The sequence below is a fragment of the Lycium ferocissimum genome, chromosome 8 (assembly GCF_029784015.1).
Source record: "Lycium ferocissimum isolate CSIRO_LF1 chromosome 8, AGI_CSIRO_Lferr_CH_V1, whole genome shotgun sequence".
In the NCBI taxonomy this organism is placed as follows: Eukaryota; Viridiplantae; Streptophyta; class Magnoliopsida; order Solanales; family Solanaceae; genus Lycium; species Lycium ferocissimum.
The window spans coordinates 36,424,596-36,446,045 of record NC_081349.1 but is presented as its reverse complement, the minus strand read 5'-3'; the positions used below and the strand labels follow the sequence as shown (position 1 = coordinate 36,446,045).

General features: G+C 33.2%; 1 protein-coding gene and 1 pseudogene across 1 annotated transcript; one reads left to right on the top strand and one right to left on the bottom strand.

Annotated features, from left to right (window-relative positions):
* The first annotated feature begins 415 nt into the window (after window positions 1–415).
* LOC132066302 (uncharacterized) lies at window positions 416–2,261 on the top strand. The gene is made up of 2 exons (XM_059459634.1): window positions 416–725; window positions 2,079–2,261. The coding sequence occupies exons 1-2, from the start codon at window positions 567–569 to the stop codon at window positions 2,259–2,261; spliced, it is 342 nt and encodes a 113-aa protein (XP_059315617.1). The 5' UTR covers window positions 416–566.
* A 6,819-nt stretch (window positions 2,262–9,080) lies between these two features.
* On the bottom strand, window positions 9,081–13,137 carry LOC132066300 (DNA-directed RNA polymerases II and IV subunit 5A-like; annotated as a pseudogene).
* Window positions 13,138–21,450: the final 8,313 nt, after the last annotated feature.

The window sequence follows — 21,450 nt, the reverse complement described above, 5'->3', positions numbered from 1 at the left end:
TAATTCGAAGTCCCCAAACGAATATCCAATCGCGAGTGTGAATAAAAAATAAAGTTAGATAAGCAGGGTATCATTTCTATAGTAAACGTAAAAGGAAAGAAAATAAGAAAAGCAGGCGAAAAATCAACATCCTCTTGTTGCCAACTTGTGCCAATTGCCATCCAATAAGAAACATCGGCCTTTATTGGTACAACAATAATACTCGTTTTATTCTAATAAGAATGACACATTTATATATTTAGTAATAATTTGATTATAAATTTTTTAATGAAATGATGTATAGTCATGTAAATATCTAAAGTTTATCTTAAATTATAAATTTCATTTTTTTAATTTTTATGTCAAATCAAATGATATCACGTAAATTGAAATGGACGGAATATTATAATAAGAAGGAGAGAGGAAAGTGACCCTCTCTCTTCCCACCCACCACTATTTCTTCCCAATTTCTCTCTTTGTTCAACAAATTCAAACCAAACTCATAGCCAAAAAAACCAAACACTTGTTCTTGAATTTCCTTCTTCAATTCTATAGAAAAATTTTCTTCCTTTCTTGAAACAAAATTTATGAATATGGAAGGTTTGGACCCAACAACATGTTTCATGGTAGATGATGATATTCTTAATTTCTCTTTGGATGATGAGAAATACCAATCTTCTTCTTCTTCTTTTGAATCTTCAAACACCGTTGGATTTCTCCCTGATAATCATAGCCCTTCATTTCCTGTAAGTCATACTTGATTGATTTTTTTATTTTTTTGTTGCTATTTTCCCTTGGAATGGCCTTTTCGTGAATAAAATTAAAAAGTTGGGGCAGTTTGATACCCCTTCTGGTCAGATGACTGACAAAAGTGGAGGCGTTCGAGAATACCATATTTGGACTATTTTACCCTTGAAACCCTAAAGAATTTTTATTCATGGCACGTTCTTTGATAGTATCTCTTTCGTTTTAATTTATATGAACCTATTTTAGATATAAATTTTAAGAATGAAAGAATTTTAACATTTGCGTGACTATAAAAAAATGTTTATGTAGGATAAATTAATAATTTAAATTAAATTATATTCAAATTTTCTAAAAATGTTAAATTTTTAAACGTAAAAGACAGTTGATGAGACTAGAAAGCTCAAGTATGCTAGTGTCAAAAAAAGCGGGATCAGTTTATCAGATGCAACCTTGCCTTACATTTCTGTAAAAAATTATTTTCACGACTTGAGCCTGTGACCTTCTCTTTAAATTTTTAAACAAACTTAAAAGGAAATAATTTCACATAAATTGAAACATTGGGTTAAATTCCATTCACAAAAGAAACGGAAAATTTTGCATTTCTTCATAAGAAATGATAGGGTTATTTTGGAAATAAAATATGGGGGTATTTTTGGAAATAAAATATGGGGGTGCTTTTGGAATAAAAAATGGCCGACATATATTTATGATTGGTACGTTGGATGTCACGATAATATGAGCTGTACGAACATTTACTACTTTTCCGTTTTCCAACTTGCATTATATACATTTAAAAGGACGTTTTGGTCCATATGCATGCACCAGTTCATTTGGAATTGACTTTTTTTCTTGTGGAATATTATAACGGATACCTAAATGATTGGCCTCTTAGATATTTTCAAGTTCTGCTATAAAATAAAAACAACGAAATTATTATTTAACTCAATTACTGTGGAAAAAGTTATCATCACTCACCTTGTTTAGTTTTACATGACACTCTTTCTGTAATTAGTATGTTCCGTCACCCTTCTATATTTGAAAATAATTTAACTTTAAGCTTTTCATTTTATTCTTAATAGCATGCCTTTATAGCTAAAAAATTATTATGGCATGTTTAAACAAGTTTCAAAAGTCTTTCCACGAGCCAATTTTCGATGGCTCGTTCATCGAAAATTCAGGCTATTTAGTAGTGTTTGTAAACTTCGAGCTAATCAAACAACGCATTAATTGAAAAGGAGGGAGTAGTATAGAAAACTTATTATTCCGAAGAAGTGGAAAATCAGAGGCTATTATGAATGTCGTTTTGAGTTAATCAGATGGTTGAAGAGTACTAATGGGAATGCATTCTGCAGGATTTTGTGGAGGAAGAATTGGAATGGCTTTCAAATAAAGATGCATTTCCAGCAGTAGAGTTTGACATATTTTCGGATCATGTTCCGAGTGTCATATTTGATCACCAAAGCCCAGATTCAAGATCTTTGGAAAATAGTAGCGAGCAAGCACTAAAGAACAACAACATGCAGATTACAATGTAAACGTTAAGGAAAACGCGTTTATGACTGGCTATGGAAGCCGCCTACAAGTTCCTGTTAACTACCCCGTGGGTGCACGGAGCAAGAGAAGCCGAAGAACCACCTTTATTGATTTGCAAATAGAGCATTTATGTGTGTGGAGAAACCAAGTGAAATTCAAGAACACAACTAAAAGAGCTTCTAGCCTTGGTAGGAGGTGCCAGCATTGTGGGGTCGATAAGACCCCACAATGGCGTGCAGGTCCTACAGGGCCTAAGACTCTGTGCAACGCTTGTGGGGTCCGGTATAAGTCCGGAAGGTTGTTGCCCGAGTATCGACCCGCGAATAGTCCTACCTTTTCAGCTGATTTACATTCAAATTCTCATAGGAAAGTTTTGGAGATGAGAAAGCAGAGGATTGTGGAGTATTAGCAGGATTTTATTCAAGTATGTTTATAAATAGGGCAGGATTAATTAGTAGTGAGTCTATAGCATATTTCATATGAGATTTTTTTTTTAGCACAATTAGTATGGCGTCTAGGTTTGTTGTAGTGGCTAGAAGGTTACTGAACAATATTATTTTGTTTTTATTTCCATCAAAATCCGTTAGGGAATTATCAAGTTAGCCTGTTCTTGTTATGCTTTGGAACTGAATAAAAAAAAAAGTGCTGCTAGCAAGGATTTGGTCATGGTACTCTTTCTATCATTGAGTATTTTTTCTTTTGCATTTGCATGGTTTGAAAGTGATGAAGTTTTGCTCTCATTGTTGCACTTGCAACTTAAGCTGTGAAAGATTCGGACTCATTTGGCCATAAGAATTTTTTACTTTTTTGGGGAAAATATTTTCGCTTTATTTGGAAATCAACGTTTGACCTTGAAAGTTCCAAATACAACTTCAAGTTGTATTTGGAATTTGAGAAACACCAAAAAACCTATTTTCACCTGTTTCACTTTCAGTACATTCAAACAACCAAATATTCTTTGTAAAAACTACTCCTCCGCTTTCAATTTATTAACCCATATGATTGAAATACGACATTTAAGTTAGAAGAGAGAACACTTTTGAAACTGTGGTTCAAAATAAGTCTTCAATATTTGTGTGGCTATAAATCATACAAAGTGAATTTGTTTCCAAATTGAAAAGAGATCATTCATTTCTTGGTTAAAAATGTCACATAAATCAAATGTATAGAATATAACCAAACTAATGGAGATATAGATATTGAAGAGAGAACAACAGAAAAGATGAACACCATCGATATTGAGAGGAACAAATATATTGGGTAAAAGAGAAGCAGACACGTGGCTAGACAATTCATACCTCTCACATGCACAAGGGGGGCACACAAGAAATTGCCTAGAAGTTTCCTATTTTTATTTACTTAGTCATTTTATATTTATATAGATGAATTTTTATTCATTGTAAATAAAAGTTAGTTACATGGTAGACAAATAGCTAGATGACACTTGTACATAGTCATCATTCATAATATTCCCTTGTATAGCTATAAATAGATGTACAGTGAACAAGAGTAATACACAAGAAATTTGGCTCAATTCAATTCTATACAATTTTATCTTTTATGGTATCAGAGCAAAGACAGTAATCCTTTTCTTTTCTCGAGCTCACTCAAAATCTGTTCAAATCCCTACTTGAAATATGTCTGATATAACACCAACTAATGGTAACACAACTCCAATTTCAGAGACAAGTTCCTCTGTTGCCGAGGTTATAAACTCAGCTCATTCTTATTTCATTGCACCCTTGCTCTTTTAGTCAATTCTGTGTTCGATGGGAAGAGTTTTGGTGGTTGGATTGCTTTGACAGCAAAGAACAAACCTAGGTTCATAGATGGAACCACTGTTGAACCTTCATCTAAGACTGATCTTCATGCCGCTTGGTCTAGATCAAACAATATGGTAATTTCTTGGTTGTTAAACTCACTTTCTAGGGATATATCTGAAAGTGTTCTTTACTATGCAACTGCTAAAGATATTTGGGTTGAACTAGAGGCCAGATTTGGCCAAAGTTCAAGTGCTAGACTGTATCAATTGTAGAAAGAACTCAGTGATCTTGTTCAAGGATCATTTGATGTTTCGTCGCTATTTCACTAAAATTAAACGTTTATGGGATGAACTGGACACACTTGACTCTTTTATTCCATGCTCTTGTGTGTGTTCCTGTGGAGCAAAAGAGAAAAACATCAAGTATAAACAGGCTGAAAGGCTGGTAAATTTTTTAATGGGACTTAATGATTGATTTTGTGGTGCTAGAGGAAACATTTTGATGATTTCACCATTACCTACAATTGCTAATGCTTATGGATTGTTAATCCAAGAGGAGAAACAAAGGGAGATGCAGAATACACGAAAATTCCCTGGTGAATCATCCTCTTTCATTGCAGCACAACAGAACACTAGTTCACAGAGGAACTATTCTATTGATTTCAGGGGATAAAGAGCATACTATGATAACAAGAAGTCTAATTCTGTGTGCAAATATTGTAAGAAGCCTAGTCACTCTATTGAGAAATGTTATAAACTACATGATTTCCCAACAAATTTCAAGTTTACCAAACCAAGGAATTATCAAAGTTCTACACAAAGCAATGTTGTAGCTAACAATGAAGGATATTCAGACCCCTTTATCTTTGTTGCTCAATATGATGAGCAAGGTAAGCTACTTAGCCCTGAACAACTGACCCAAACTATGCAGATGTTACAACAAGTTAAAGGAAATGATCAAAGCAGCAGTTCTGAGGTCATAGATAATGCAAATTGTGCTGGTATAAGCCCAAGCCCTTTCTCCTTAAATTCTAAAGTTGACACTACCAATTTTACTAGAAAAACCTGGATTATTGACTCAGGTGCAAATGAGCACATGAGCTACATTAAGGAATTCTTTATAAATCTTAGAGCCTTACCTTCCACTGTTTTTGTTAAATTACCTAACTCATAAAGAGTTTCAGTTTTTTATTTTGGTTCAGTTAAACTGTTTGATAGTCTGGTCATACACAATGTTCTATTCATCCCTAGTTTTCATTTCAATCTCCTATCTGTTCATAGATTATGTTAACAATTATCTAATCTCATAGTTTTCTCTCCTTTTTTATTGTTTTATACAGGGCCCTTGAATGAAGAGCCTCATGCTGCTTGGTGAAGCCAAAAATGGTCTTTATATACTCAACAATAGAAGTTCTGATGATATCCAGTCTTCAAAGTCTAAGTTTAAGTTGTCTATTTCTAGTTTCAATTCCTCCAAGGATGTATTATCTAGTTTTAGTTATGTTTTTACTATTGATGTTACAAGTAGACTATGGCACCAAAGATTGGACCACATGCCTTTATCACATATGAAAAATATTAATGGAATTTCTGTTGCTTCTAAATTTCTTGTTCCTTGTTCCATTTGTCCATTGGCAAAAAAAAGCAAATTACCATTTCCTAACAGTTGCATATCTTCTAAATAGAGTTTTGATTTGATACACATAGATACATGGAGGCCATATAAGACAAGTACCTATGATGGATTTAAGTATTTTTTAATAATCGTAGATGATTATACTAGGTGTACTTGGACATTTTTGTTATCTACCAAAAGCGATGCCTTCCCGATACTTAAATCTTTTCTTGCCATGGTTGAGAGGCAATTTAACAAAAAGATCAAAGCAATTAGATCTGATAATGCATGAGAATTGGGATCCGCTTTAGAAACATCGTCTTTTTTGTCTATTCGGATAGTACACCAAACTACTTGTGTAGCCACACCACAACAAAATGGTGTGGCTGAGAGAAAACATAGGCATCTTTTGGAGGTTTGTAAAGCCTTATTGTTTCAATCTCAACTTCCATCAAAATTTTGGGGAGACTGTCTCATGACAGCAACACATTTAATCAATAGATGCCCTACCAGAATACTTTTTTTTAAAACTCCTTACGAAAAATTATTTGGCAAACCACTAGATTATTCAGTTTTAAGAAGTTTTGGTTGTCTTTGTTTTGCTTCCATTCTATCTCAAGGGAGGAGCAAGTTAGATCCTAGGGCTCAACCTTGTATTTTTCTTGGTTACCCTTTTGGAAAGAAAGGATACAAATTGCTTAACTTAAATACTCAGAAGTTCTTAGTGTTTAGGGATGTTCTTTTCCATCAGGATATTTTCCTTTTCACTCTATCAATAAAACTGCACCTATTTTTCCTTTATCTAACTCTGTTCCTTTACCCATGTCTGATGTTAATCTTGATCCTAACACTGTTTCTATGCCTTTTACTCCAAGTCATCCTGTCTCATCAAATCTCTCCCGTTCTCCTACGCCTCCTAGTTCTCCAAATTCTTCTAATTCTTCTAATTCTCCAATTCTTGATACCACTGTGCCCAGGGACATTGAGAATGTTATTCCTCCTGATCTACACCCACAGTTATTGAAGGCCCTTTGACAAGATCCATTATATCAGTTAAGACACCATTTTATCTCAATGATTATATTTGTAATTCTATTTATTTATCAGATGTGACTACTTCTTGTTTTACATCTACAGTTTCCTCTCATCCTTTCTCTTTTACCACTTTGTCTCCATCTAATATACAATACCATAATGCTTCATCACAAATCACTGAACCTAATGATTTCTCCCAAGCAATCCTATACCCTGGTTGGCAGGATGCTATGACATAAGAACTTGATGCTTTGATTGCTAATGACACATGAGAGGTTGTTTCATTACCAGAAGAAAAGAAAGCTTTGCCTTCAAAATGGGTTTACAAGGTAAAGTTGAATTCAGATGGTTCCATTGAACGTTAAAAGGCAAGATTAGTGGTTCGTGGAGGTTTACAAAAAGAGGGAATTGATTTCACTAAGACTTTCAGTCCATTGGTCAAAATTACTACTTTAAGATATGTACTTGCCATTGCCATTAAGAAAGGATGGGGACTCTATCAATTGGATGTCAATAATGCATTTATCCATGGAGATTTAGATGAAGAAGTCTATATGCGATTTCCAGATGGTTTAAAGATTACTGATCCTACACATGTTTGCAGATTAAAGAAATCGTTGTATGGGCTTAAACAGGCTTCACGTCAATGGTATTCAAAGTTGACAGCTGCCCTTAACTACAAGGGATTTCAACATTCTCTAAACGGTTATTCTTTTTTTTTTATTTTTTTTATAAAAGAAGTGGCACTTCAATTTCTATTATAGCTGTCTACGTTGATGATATCTTACTTACAGGAAACGACAAAGAAGAATTGGACACCTCAAATCATTTCTTGATGCTGAATTTAAGATTAAAGATTTAGGGGATTTGCACTATTTTTTAGGAATTGAAATCATTCGTGAGCTAAAGGGTTTAATCCTCAGTCAAAGAAAATTTATTTTGGAGTTACTTACAGATTATAATTGCCTCGATTTGAAGCCTGCACCTTCCCCTTTGGATCCAACCCAAAAATTGAGTGTAAGCATGGACACTCCACTACCAAATCCTTCCTTCTATCGTCGTCTAGTTGGACAACTTAACTTTCTCACACATACACGACCAGATATATGCTTCTCCGTTCATCATTTGAGTCAATATTTGCAGACTCCACACCATGGTCATCTCCATGCTGCCAAACGAGTACTTCGATACCTCCTTGCTGACCCAGGATTGGGTATTTTTCTCAACAGCTCACTTTCTTTCAAATTATTGGCCTTTTGTGATTCCAACTGGGCGACATGCCATGACTCTCGAAAATCCATAAGTTGGTTCTTTATTAGCTTGGGTGGAAATCCAAGAAACAAGCTTCTCTTTCATAATCCTCGGCTGAAGCCGAGTACCGTTCTATGCGTCGTGTCGTTGCAGAGCTCACATGGTTGGTCCGAATTCTATCGAATCTTTCATTATCACCAAATCTACCCGTTTCTCTTCATTCCGATAGCCAGGGGGCTATTCATATCGCGAAAAATCCCATCTTTCATGAACGAACGAAGCATGTCGATCTAAACTGCCACTTCGTCCGTCAGCAGTATTTGGATGGACTTATCTCTTTATCTTTTGTTCCATCTTCGTCAGAGATTGCAGATCTATTCACGAAGCACACGCCGGTCCTTCTCACCGTTTTCCTTTGGACAAATTGGGGGTTCGTTCCATTACACCCTCCAACTTGACGCGCGCGCGCGCCGGGGGGGGGGGGGGGAGGGTACCGGAGATAAAGATATCAAGAGAACACCATCGGAGAAGATGATCGGCGTCACCATCGATGAGGTTGCTTAATTGGTAAAGTTGAATTTCTTGGTTATGTCGACAAAGTGAAGATAGAGAGGAACAAATATATTGGGTAAAAGAGAGGCAGACACGTGGTTGGACAATTCATACCTCTCACATGCACAAGAGAAAGGGGGGGGTGTCACAGAAATTGCCTAGAAATTTCCTATTTTTATTTACTTAGTCATTTTATATTAAAAGTTAGTTCATGGTACACAAATAGCTAGACGACACTTGTACATAGTCATCATTCATAGTATTCCCTTGTAGCTAGATGTACAGTGAACAAGACTCATACACAAAAAATTTGGCTCATTTCAATTCTATACAATTTTATCCTTTGACAACTCCATCTTCAACTCCAACTTCAAAATTTTAAATAAAGTGAAAACTATTTGGTTTTTATGGCCAAACGCTTACGAATCATTTTTGCATTTGTATCCTGGAAAGTCTCCAGCTTGAAATTAAAGAATACTATGAACTGGTCTTAAAGATTCAAAGAGCTGAGATTGATCTATGTATTTATAAGAGCACCCTTGCTTGTAGTCATTACACTACTACAATCAAATTTCCACATAAATGGTCTTTCCTAATCAAGAAAAATAACAAAAAAGTGCACGACTTTACTTTTCTGGTCATTGTTTACATCTAAACTGGTGAAAACATCAAAACTAGCTCAAACAACATATCGGTAAGTCACATAAGGGCCTGCAGTCTCACTTGGTCTGATAATTTTCACGACTTGGCCACGTTTTAGACCATAATATCTAGCAATTGGATCAGTGATCTGAATTTGAGGAAGCTGTTTAAACAGAGGAAATTATTAGGCACTCGATTAGATAGAAAACTGAACCTAGTAATCAACCACACCAATCTAAATAGCATAGAGCCAATCAAAATGATATGAACAAATTAAACAATTAGACAAAAGCCTTGTTGATCGTCAGATCCTCTAAGAGTAATGCATTTTTGGAGGATTCGAGCAACATAGGTCAAAAGGAAGATGCAAAAGATAACAAAGCCATGACAGTGATAGTCAATACTAGCAGGTAGGTTTTTCATCAAAGTACCAAATTAACATCAGGTTGACAAACAGCTATTCAATACAAGGTTTCAACGATCTTTCACATAAAATAAGATGCAAAGAAAAAATTGGCTACTTTTTTCTAGACTAATAAGGGAGAGGCGGAGAGCAAGAGAGTTTTGGCTTTAACAATATAATGAAGCATGCTTATTTATCTCTTTTCCCTATCTTGCATTAATTAGTAAATTAGTTATTTCTAATTTTTTTTCCTACTTTACCCATTCTTTCACTCTTAACCACCACTAGCACTAAAATAACACACCTTCAAAATTATGCAGGCATCGCGTGCCTCCTGGCCGTTAGTGTATAGTATGAGCTCAAAATTTAGCAAGTGCAATACTATTACTGAGACGAACCTGTGTTTCTTTCACCGTATATCGTTCCAACAAAGTTTTCTTTTCTTCAGGAGTAAGTGGCTGGTGCTCAGGAATTAGAACATGATTTTTTATGTTTACCAACAACTCTTCTTCCTGAAACATTAAACACACATCACCGATGATAAAGCATCAATATTCACTATCTAAGACAACAGATTACTATCAATAACAAAAGCAACTAAAAGTGCATATTAGAACGCGGGTAAGCTCCTCATTTTCCAACTCAAACAAGTAAGAAATGTCGCCCCTTCCACACCACAATAATGAATAAAATAACCCTCTATATGACTGGAAATGACAGTAGAATCACTCTTGGTCAAAACTCAACCCACCTTGGATGATATGCAGAAGCAGATCAGCCTGAACACATTTTTTAGAAATATATATGTGCAGTCAGTCTGAACATGTATGTCGATTTGTTCGTATAATGCACAATGATCTTAAGCCATTGTTTTGTGGCTTATTTAGTCAAGTATTGGTTGTCTAGTGGTATAATCCATAATGATACATAAGCTATTTTATTTCCTCATCTACTTGAAAAAGGGCTCTTAAAGCTATTATCATTTCAGCCTTAATTGAGTTCGGGTTCCCTAAATGAGCTATCCGATGAGGGGGCTAGGCAGCGCATGCCTCAATTTCTCAGCACTTTATTGTAGGAATTAGATTTCTTAAACTTGAAATTTAGTCTTTGCACTTATATTCCTTCTGAAGCTTGAAAATGCCATCAAATGAAAAGGTCCTATCCTAATCAGATTCAAGTTCTGGTGAAATCCAGACTAACATGAAGAAGTAATTTTTCTTGATAACTGAAAAAAATCCACTGTTTTTAGCTTCCAAGTTCGGTAGTATATACACCAATATCTCCCTCCAAACTTTTGAAAAGTTACCCCATATTTGATCCATTGGCTCTAAGCATTATCTTGCAAGTGATTAGACGAATTCTACTAAGAACTGGTCAAAATACTCTAGTTTAACATAGATTTCGATCTGATGAAACTCCGGATAGCAATCTGATAATTAGGAAGAAGGAGTATCTTAGAGAATCTTGGGAGGGTAATGTGCACCTTATCCCTACCTTACAAGGTAGAGAGGCTGTTTCCGATGGACCCTCGGCTTACAAGGATACTAAAAACAAAATAATCACAAACTAGGAGTTAACTAAGCTCCTCAGCCATTTCATAACAATTTCAATCTTTCATTTAAGTAGTAATGACAAACTATTAGTAGAAATAGTATAGTACTCACCTGGAAAAACTCAAAGTGAAACTTTGTAGATACTTCATTTATTAAATCGCGAGCTCTGGGAGTCAAATTTTGTTGTACAACTAGAATTGCTTGGAAGACATCTTCTTTTTTTCATGCGCTCTGCATAAGGTCTTATTGTCTTGACACCGACCTTTGCCTCCTCCGGAAAGAACACATATATCTGGAATCAATAAACCAAGGAAATGGCTGAGACATAGGTAGCAAAATAATTTCCCTAAGCATTTTGCAATCAACTTCAAAATGTTTTGAGCAAATAATTCCAAGTGAAGACAAGAAAAGGAATAACTTAGCACAGAGTGTACTGACATACTAGTAGAAAAGGAATAACTTAACACATAAAAACTCAGGGGAAAAAAAACCAGATCTGTTGCTGGAGAAGTAAAACAAACCCCGAAAAGTTCATCGATTCAAAGAAAGATTAAAATCTTTAGACAATAGAACACTGCAAATAAACTGCCAATCACCTTAACAACAATTAGGCATGAGAGAAAATTGAAAGAACGAACCTGTTCAGAACTGTTGTTGCGCTTGGCTTTCTGAATTACAAGGTCTTCTCTCTTCATGTTCTCGCCGTACTTCTGAAGGAACCGATGTTTTGACATGTTTATCTCAAACTCTCCAACAAGGTAGCCCCTATCGGCCAACATTTCCATCAGTGTCTTACGAACTCTGAAAAGTCTCGAGAACTCTCTTCTGATAGAGTCATCTTTGCCCTGCTAAACTCAAAAATTCAAAAAAACGTTATTATTGTAAAGAATATGGTAGAACTCCTAGTTAGAGCTAACACTCTGAGCACTGAACACATCAGACAAGAAGTTCAATGTATCATTTTTGTAACAAGGACCTTATCCCATTTTTTAAAATATAAGTACATGATGCACGGACAAGACAGGTAGATGAGTTATATTAGGCACGGAAACTATTCTGAAGAAGCAAAAAACCTGTCTTTCTGAATAGTTTTCGTGGCAAATAAAAACACTAATGCAAAAGAAACACAAGTTCAATGGTGATGGCGCTTAAGTTGTTAAATTATATAGCATATGTGATACCACAAATTGCTTTTCTGAAACACCAAATTCATATCCAACGTTGAGAGATTCTGATTTTCGTCATAGAAAATTGAAAGTAATGTTTTTGTGGTCTCCAGATCAAATTGTAGCAGTACAGTCCCATAGGAAAGGGATAAAAATATCCTACCTTCCCACAAAGGGATGTATTATTTTCCTATCTTATCTTTTCCTGCTCAGTAACAATTGTATCATTCTATCGATTTGCACAAGAATGACAAGTAAACAATAGTTAAAATATGTTCTAGATATGAAAACTTATATCCAAATGTAAGGATGTAAAACTAGCATTTAAAAAGGACGTGTTACATGACGGTTCAAGAGTTTGTATTCACAACTTAAATCAACACACTAATTTCGGATGCATAGATTCTTACGTCCTACATAAACCTTTGTATTATACAATAGGAAAATAAAAGAGTCTAAATTCGTGAGCGACAGTACTTGATGCATAATCTGAGCAAGTGAATTCATGATCAAATACAAAGAAGCACAAAGCACATTGAGAATGCTACTAACTTAAAAAATCCAGATGATTTCACATTTTTCACCTCTGTAGTTGCCATCATCTTCCGAATAATATGTCATTATCTACTTTATCATATTCATCCCTTTTTTTTTTTTTTGGTGGAAGATGATCATCCCCTTTTGTGTTACCTGCTCTCTTTCATCTTCAACTTAGTGAGAGCCTTATTAGTCTTGTTTTAAGATAAAAAGGATTTTTTAAAAGCAATCTAAACATAGGTTTTTTTTTTAATAACCGTGGTTATAAATTTTACTCGACTAATTTCACGGGATACCTGCCACCTCCCACCAACACCAGGTCCCAGGTAACTCTTTCCATCGAGGCTAGGACAATTAAACATAGTTTAAATCTTTGCTAACTTCATCAGGTACTTAAGCGTGAGGCTAAAGATTTGAGAGGATTTTTTAAAAGCAAACTAACACAGTATATCGAATCTTTGCTAACTTCAACGGGAACTTGAGTGTGAGGATAAACATCTCTTTTTTTTCTTTACCTTCACCAAGTCTCTCTCTCTCTCTCTCTCACCAACACAAACACAGGTTAAGTTGTCCACCCAAGCTTACACAGATGACAAACGCCAAACTGTATTTAAGCCTAAACGACGGATTTCTTTGGTAATTTTACAATTACAATATTGATCATCAAACTCAACTCCATCCTCCTATTCGACAAGCAAACATTTTAATCTCTGATTTTCAACTAAATTTAGTTAAAGAAAAGAATTGCAGCTAAGACAAACAATATAAATATACAATTCAACTTCTAACAATCAACAACTTTGACACAAAAGTAACTACTTACTAAATATGTAGGGGTATATATTTTGACACAATTTATAATTACAATCCACCGTATTACCACATGGAAAGCAAATAACAACATAATTGCTTGCACAATCACAATTAACAATGATGCTACCATTCAACCAGAAAAAAATCACAAGTAACAATGATATAAGGGGTTGTTTGGTAGCTGGTTTGGAGTTGAGTTATACAGGTATTAAATCTTGCATAAGTAATACCACGTTAGGTAACTGGTTAGGAGGTAGGTTATTTATGTAAAAATTAATACGGTGTTTGGTTTGCAATTTAAAAACCCTCATAACTGATACATGTAGAACTTATATGGGAATCTATGCATTATTTTATGCATGATAAAAGATGAAAAAACTAAAACATGAATAACTAATATGTGAATAACTAATACGTGAATAACTAATACATGTATAGATTATATGAGAATCTACGTATTATTTCATGCATGATAGAAGATGGAATAAATAATATATGAATAACTAATACGTGAATAATTAACTTGCACAACTAATCTCTATATAAAATAATATATAAATTTCCTCATAACTAATCCTTATAATACTAATAGTTGCATAAATACAACCAGCTACCAAACAACTACATTACTATGAAAATTCAGTAAACATTGTGTTTATGATTAAACATTAGAGAAAAAGTAGGGAAAAGAGGTAGATACAATTTATTACGTAGGAAAAAAAAACAGGTTGAGAAGTTTGTTTTACTTTTACAGAAAGAAACTGAAGTTATATTTGACAGAGTAACGAATTCAAAGGCAGAATAGTCATTTCATGAAAACAGCCGAAAAAAAATTCGTGATACATGTAGAACTTATATGGGAATCTATGCATTATTTTATGCATGATAAAAGATGAAAAAACTAAAACATGAATAACTAATACATGTATAAGTTATATGACAATCTACGTATTATTTCATGCATGATAGAAGATGGAATAAATAATATATGAATAACTAATATGTGAATAACTAATACGTGAATAATTAACTTGCATAACTAATCTCTATATAAAATAATATAAAAATTTCCTCATAACTAATCCTTATAATACTAATAGTTGCATAACTACAACCAGCTACCAAACAACTACATAACTATGAAAATTCAGTAAACATTGTGTTTATGATTAAACATTAGAGAAAAAGTAGGGAAAAGAGGTAGAAACAATTCTATTACGTAGGAAAAAAAAGACGTTGAGAAGTTTGTTTTACTTTTACAGAAAGAAACTGAAGTTATATTTGACAGAGTAACAATTCAAAGGCAGAATAGTCATTTCATGAATATAGTGGAAAAAAATTCGCTCAATATAACTTATATTTGGGCTAAGGCCCTTACTTTCAAATGGGCCTCTACAGGGTTCGTCTGCTTTTTCATTATTTTTTGAGAAATCTACATGGCATAACTAACACTAGTATATATTTATATTTAGTAGCTATAATTTAGATAAATTACATCCTATAGCTAAGAGTAAAATTGTTAAATACAATTAATAGTAACATATATATATATATTTAAAGTAGAATATTTTATTATTATTATTTATAAATTTGGGGTCACGCTTCTTCTCTCGTGGATCGTTCCTGTAGAGCTCCCGCCACCAAATTAACAACAACACACCACCCCGGTGTCGTCTCTCTCTTTTCCGGTGGCAGAGTTGTAAGCCACCGTCGACTCCGCCATCGTCTCTCTCTCCTGCTGTCTTTGTCGATGGCGGCGGCGACTTTCTCTTTCCCGTCGCCGTCCCTCTCTCTCTTTTTAGCCACAAACACGCCGGAAATCGTCAAATCTGGCCGGAAATGCCTCCATAAGGGCTGTTGTTGTTATTATGAAATTTGTGTATCCGGCCGAGAAATTGATCAAGGCTTAAAACTAGTGGTTGGTGTTGTTGTATTCACGATACGACGATTGTATTCACTTTTTTGAGCTTTTTTTATTAATTTTTTAGATTGTATTCATATTTTTAGGGTGTATTTGTTAATTTCCGGCAGATCTAACCGAAACTAGTGGTTGGTGTTGTTGTATTCACGAATACGACGATTGTATTCACTTTTTTTGTTAACTTTTTAGATTGTATTCATATTTTTAGGGTGTATTTGTTAATTTTTGGTGTATCTATGTTTTTATGTATTCAGTTTTACTCGTTGTATTCATGAATACAGCGAGCCCGTTTATGAATACATATAGTCATTTCATGAATACAGTGGAAAAAAAATTCATTGTATTCATGAATACAGCGGAAAAAAAAATGAATACAGTGAAAAAATTTAGCTATGCCATGTAAATATTGAAAATGTAGCTATGCCCAATTTTAAACCCCTAAACTTTAGTCATTTATGTAAAATGCCCTTTTTTTTTTGCACGGATTCCTTCAAAGGCGCTGGTCTTTAACTTTTATCCTTCGCTTAAAAAGTAGTGGATTCTGGGTTCGAATCCCCACTCAGTGAAAAAAAGATCGTAAGGCAAGGCTTAGCAAAAGTTTGCCTTATAAAGCAGAATTTGCTTCAAATTTTTGCCTTAAGGCATTTTTTTTCCCTGCTGGAATTCTAGAAGTCCCGAATAGGCCTAATTTTGCAACGAAACTCTGCCCTGATTTTTTTTTTTATTGAGTCGGGAATCGAACGCAGAACCTCGGGGTATTTTAGGTGAAGGCCAAAAATTAAAGACCAGCAATTTGAGGGGCAAAAATTAAAGACCACTCCCAGAAAAAGGACAATCGTGCAAATTGCCCCCGTTTTTTAAGACGAAATATGTAAAAATAGCCACTGTTGATACTTGCTATCAAATATTAGCTACTATTTTAAAAATTAAGAAGTATTAACTTTTACCCGCACGCTTGATACGGAAAAAGTTTTGGCAAAAAATAGTCTCAGCTAAAATAAGGAACAAACTCCATCAAATGCTACTGAGAATTCGAAGGATTAACAAGTGCAGCTCAAGGAAAGCTTTATAGAGTTTAAAACCAAGGAAAAATTTTTGTGGTCCAAAAAATTTGTTAGAATTTCAAAATTAAGAAAGGATTCATGAGTTTAAGACCTTTATAAATTTAAAATTGAGGAACAATTCATGAGCTTCAAAAATTTACTGAAGTTTCAAAATCAAAGAATGATCATTAGACTTAAACCTTTATAAGTTCTTCCGTGTTTTGAGTATGATTACTTTTATACTAATTTTATTTTCTCATTAAAGTGTGGATATTTTGCTACTACTACATTTGAAATGGTGACTAAAAATCCATAGCAAAATCAAAAACTGGCCATTCCACCTAATTTTTATATTTTGAGGAACAAGGTCTTTACGTCCAAATGGGACCCAATACTTGGTTATTTTCCAGAAAAAATACACAAATTACTACATTTAATTATTTAAAGAACTGTTTTCAACATTCACATTTTACCTCATATTCTGACCAATTCGGAGTTACCCACTGTTACATTAACACTTTTCAATTATACCCGGGGTGGCTTGATTATAAGGCCAATAAAGTAATCGTCTGGAGCTCCAATTTTTTCCTTAGATGTATTTTGTATATAAACTTTTGCCTCAACCGAAATAAATTTTTCAAAATTAAAATTAATAAAATCTTATCTAAGATCAGTAATGTCTCAAGGGAGACTGAATTTTAGATTTGAACTCAAGAAATTATGATATTTTTTTCCGAAATTTTAGATTTGAACTCAAGAAATTTTGATATTTTACTAGATGGCGATATTCACCTCCATTTTCATTAAGCGTACATTAATGTTCATTTACATGTTTTTGCTATAGACCGAATCGTTCAGTTTTTCTGTCTTTTTTTTTTTTTTTTTCCGTCGTATGTCAGAAAAACAGATAAAATCTATAACCGTTAAAGCCAATCGATTTAAACCCACCGAATCTGTCGAATTTGGACCTTTTTCTAGTAATGTAATTAGGTTAAAGTATTTATACTAATTCCAATTAGCAGCCATATATTTTCGTCACCTTGGATAAAACTCTCATGAAAAATATATACTCCCTCTTTTTCAATTTACGTGAACTTATTTCCTTTTTAGTCCGTACCAAAATGAATGACATCTTTCCTAATTTGGAAACAAATTCACTTTATGAAATGATTTACAGTCACACAAATATTCAAGACTTATTTTGAACTACAAGTTTCAAAAGTCTTCCCTCTTTCTTAAATGTCGTGCCCAGTCAATGAGTTCATATAAATTGAAATGGAGAGAGTAGTATTAATAATTGTGGACTATGAACATATATTAATCTCTTAAAACACTCGCACCAAACAAGTTTGTTTAGGTTTCTTTTGACTTACCGGTCCTCATAACAGGAAAAAAGACTTATCCACACCGCATGTTTATGTCGAATTGCATCAGTTTTACAATTTACTATGGTCAAGTATCAAATAAGGTTAAAAAAATGTGTTATTTAACTTTGTTAAGCAGTAACATGTATTTAAATATACTTGTCATATATTCATTGTATCTTGTATAACTGAATGAGGATAACTTTTACTGTCCAAATAGGGTTAATACATTTTTGTTTAAGTTATTCAATCTAATAGTGTGACCGGTAATCATGAATTAAGAAAATAACAAAAAGAGAACGAAAGTACTAATGCTCCATGTGAAAGAAGAAATTATGCGTCATATAAAACCAACATAATGCGAGTTAAAGAGAATAAAAATAACACGAACTAGGACGATTCAGTTAATTTTCCAAGTAGTTCATAATTCACCTTCATTTTCATTAAGCGTACAATGTTCATTTACATGTTTTTTGCTATTGACCGAATCGATCAGTTTTTTTGTCTTTTTTTTTTTTCGTTGTATGTCAAAAAGAACTGATAAATCTATATTTAACACACCGTTACAGCCGATCGGTTTAAACCCACCTTAGTCCGTCGAATTCTGACCTTTTTTCTAGTAGTGCAATTAGGTAAAAATATTTATACTAATTCCAGTTAGGAGCCATATATTTTCGTCAGCTTGGATAAAACTCTTCATGAAAAATATATAGTATTTATAATTGTGGGCTATGAACAATATTAATCTCTTAAAACACTCGCACCAAACAAGTTTGTTTAGGTTTCATTTTACTTGCGCATCCTAATAACAAGAAAAAGACTTACCCACACTACATGTTTATGTCGAATTGCATCAGTTTTACAGTTTACTATGGTCAAGTATCAAATAAGGTTAAAAAAAAGTGTTATTTAACTTTGTTATGTAGTATCATGTATAAAGATACTTGTCATATATCATTGTATCTTGTATAACTGAATGAGGATTACTTTTACTATCCAAATAGGGTTAATACATTTTTGTTGAAGTTATTCAGTTTAATAGTGTGACCAGTAACCATGAATTAAGACAATAAAAAAAAGAGAACAAAAGTACTAATGCTCCATGTGAAAGAAGAAATTATGCGTCATATAAAACCAACATAATGCGAATTAAAGAGAAAATAGAAATAACACGAACTAGACCGATTCAGATCATTCGTCCCCTTGATTCAAACTCGAACTAATTCTTCTCTCTTATCAAATCTTTCTTATCACCTTAAAAACAAATCAAAATTTCGTCTTGATAAAATTTTGCCTTGCCTTACTAGTTGTTCCACTCTGTAACGCCCGTCCAATTAACTTTATCCCAACTCTTATAGAAACCCTTCAATCTGATTGACCAATAGACAATAGGTTTGCCTTTGTCATCTTTAAGTGGATCATATGCATTAAAGTAGGCCCCAAAATCACCCCATCTAGCCAAACATACATATATATCATTAGTAATACCAGCATCAAATGGAAATTCTTGGTTTAGTACAAGAGTTACACTAAGCAAAGGGAGTCCTGTTTGTATTTTACATGTAACTGTCACATTATCATCTGGTTGATGTTCAGGAGGCAAATTGTTAATGAGATGAACACTTGGTGTAGGGTCATCAGCAAAAGAAAATGAGAATTGAGACAAAATTAAAGACACAACAAGAATGGGAATAAAAAAAGAAGTAGAAGCCATTGTTGTATAATTAATTTGTTTTTGCTTTTCACTAGGGATGTCCTTTTTATAGTTTGGATATTCTAATGTTTGATACATTGATTTAAACATATTTTAGGACATGATTTTCTTTCCATATATGGTAGCAATGTGGTGAAGATTTTTCCTTTAATAGAAGAGCAAATTAGTAAATTGGTATATCTAAAGAAAGATAGTTTATGATAACAATGACTTTATTAGGGTAACATTTTTTAAACTTGGTAATTTGATAAATTTTCATTATCATGTTTCCATATTTATCAAAGGTCAAAATTCAATGTGTGAAATTTAATTAATTACTGCTTAAGACACGTTTCTGCATTAATGACTTTACTATCCACTATATCATTAATATATTAAGTTACAAAACTCGAATGAGAATAAAAAAGAAGTAGAAGTCATCGTTGTATAATTAATTTGTTTTCGCTTTCACTATTGATGTTCTTTTAATAGTTTGGATATTGTTTAGTACATTTGATTCGAGTACTAGGTCAGATTTGGTTTATGTGATTTAAAACATATTTTAGGATATTATTTTCTTTCCATATATGGTAGCAACGTGGTGGATATTTTCCCTTTAATAGAAGAGCAAATTAGTAAGTTGGTATACCTAAAGATAGTTTATGATAACAATGAGCTTATTAAGGTAACATTTCTAAAACTTAGTAATTTGATAATTTATTCATTATCATGTTTCCATATTTGCTTTTATTTTTCATCAAAAGTCAAATTTCAATATTCGAATTTTAATCAATCTCTGCTTAAGACACGTTTATTCACGAATGCCTTTACTGTCCAAGTCAAGGTTAAAGACTTATAGCCCGTTTGGCCAAACTTATTTTCTCTCAAAAATACTTAATTTTTTCAATAAGTGCTTATTTTAAAAAACATGAGGTATTTGATCAAGCTTTTAGAGAAAAATAAATACTTTGGGGAGTAGCAGAAGCAGTTTTTTAGAAGCTAAAAAAATAGTTTTTCCCCAAAAGCAAAAACAGAAGCAATTTTTAATTTTTGTCTTGGCATTCCCTTAGTAAAAGAAGTTATATACCACAATAACCCTACTTAATTAAACTTAGTAATAATATGTGGTATTCGGGATGATTCTTTTTCCATATATTTGTTGACTGACATTTGATATATTTAATTATGTTGAATGAATTAAGTAAATTAAAAAAAATTATTTTCATAATTTACTTAAATAAAAAAAATGAAAGTTTAATCATAGTCTTTCATAATAAATATTTAACATATTTATCAACTTGATAATAATACTATTATTATTAAGTATATTTATTCATGTCCTTATTCGTAATTTGACACTTAAAAGTACTTTTTGAAAATATTGGCTAAACACAAATTACTGTACAAAAGTGCTTTTTATATTGATTGGGTTAAACACAAACTGCTTCTCACCAAAAATACTTTTTTGAAAAGCACTTTTGAAAAAAGTAATTTTCAAAATAAGCAGATTTTAGAAGTTTGACCAAACAGGCTATTAAAGTCATTGATGTCATATCATGAGTGTAATAGGGTAAAAACTTGCACTACCAGTATTTCCATCAAACTAATGGATCCATAATATGTACTTAAATGTTCATAATTATCACTTAACCATGATAAGTCATAAGTGGTAATATATATCTTCGCTTTATTAAATCACTTAACTATGATAACTTAAATTGATTTGGTGTAAATATTCAGTATGAGTAAGTATTTACCGTGATTCGTGAAATAGGCATGCTCAACAAAAATCAAGGGAAAGTTATTTTAACGGTTGTTTGTGTTCTTTTCCCGCCCATTAA

Coding starts and splice junctions, on each gene's coding strand:
- LOC132066302 (XM_059459634.1), top strand. CDS start 567: ATGAATATGGAAGGTTTGGACCCAACAACATGTTTCATGGTAGATGAT. Junction 726..2,078: donor ATCATAGCCCTTCATTTCCT/GTAAGTCATACT, acceptor TGCATTCTGCAG/GATTTTGTGGAGGAAGAATT.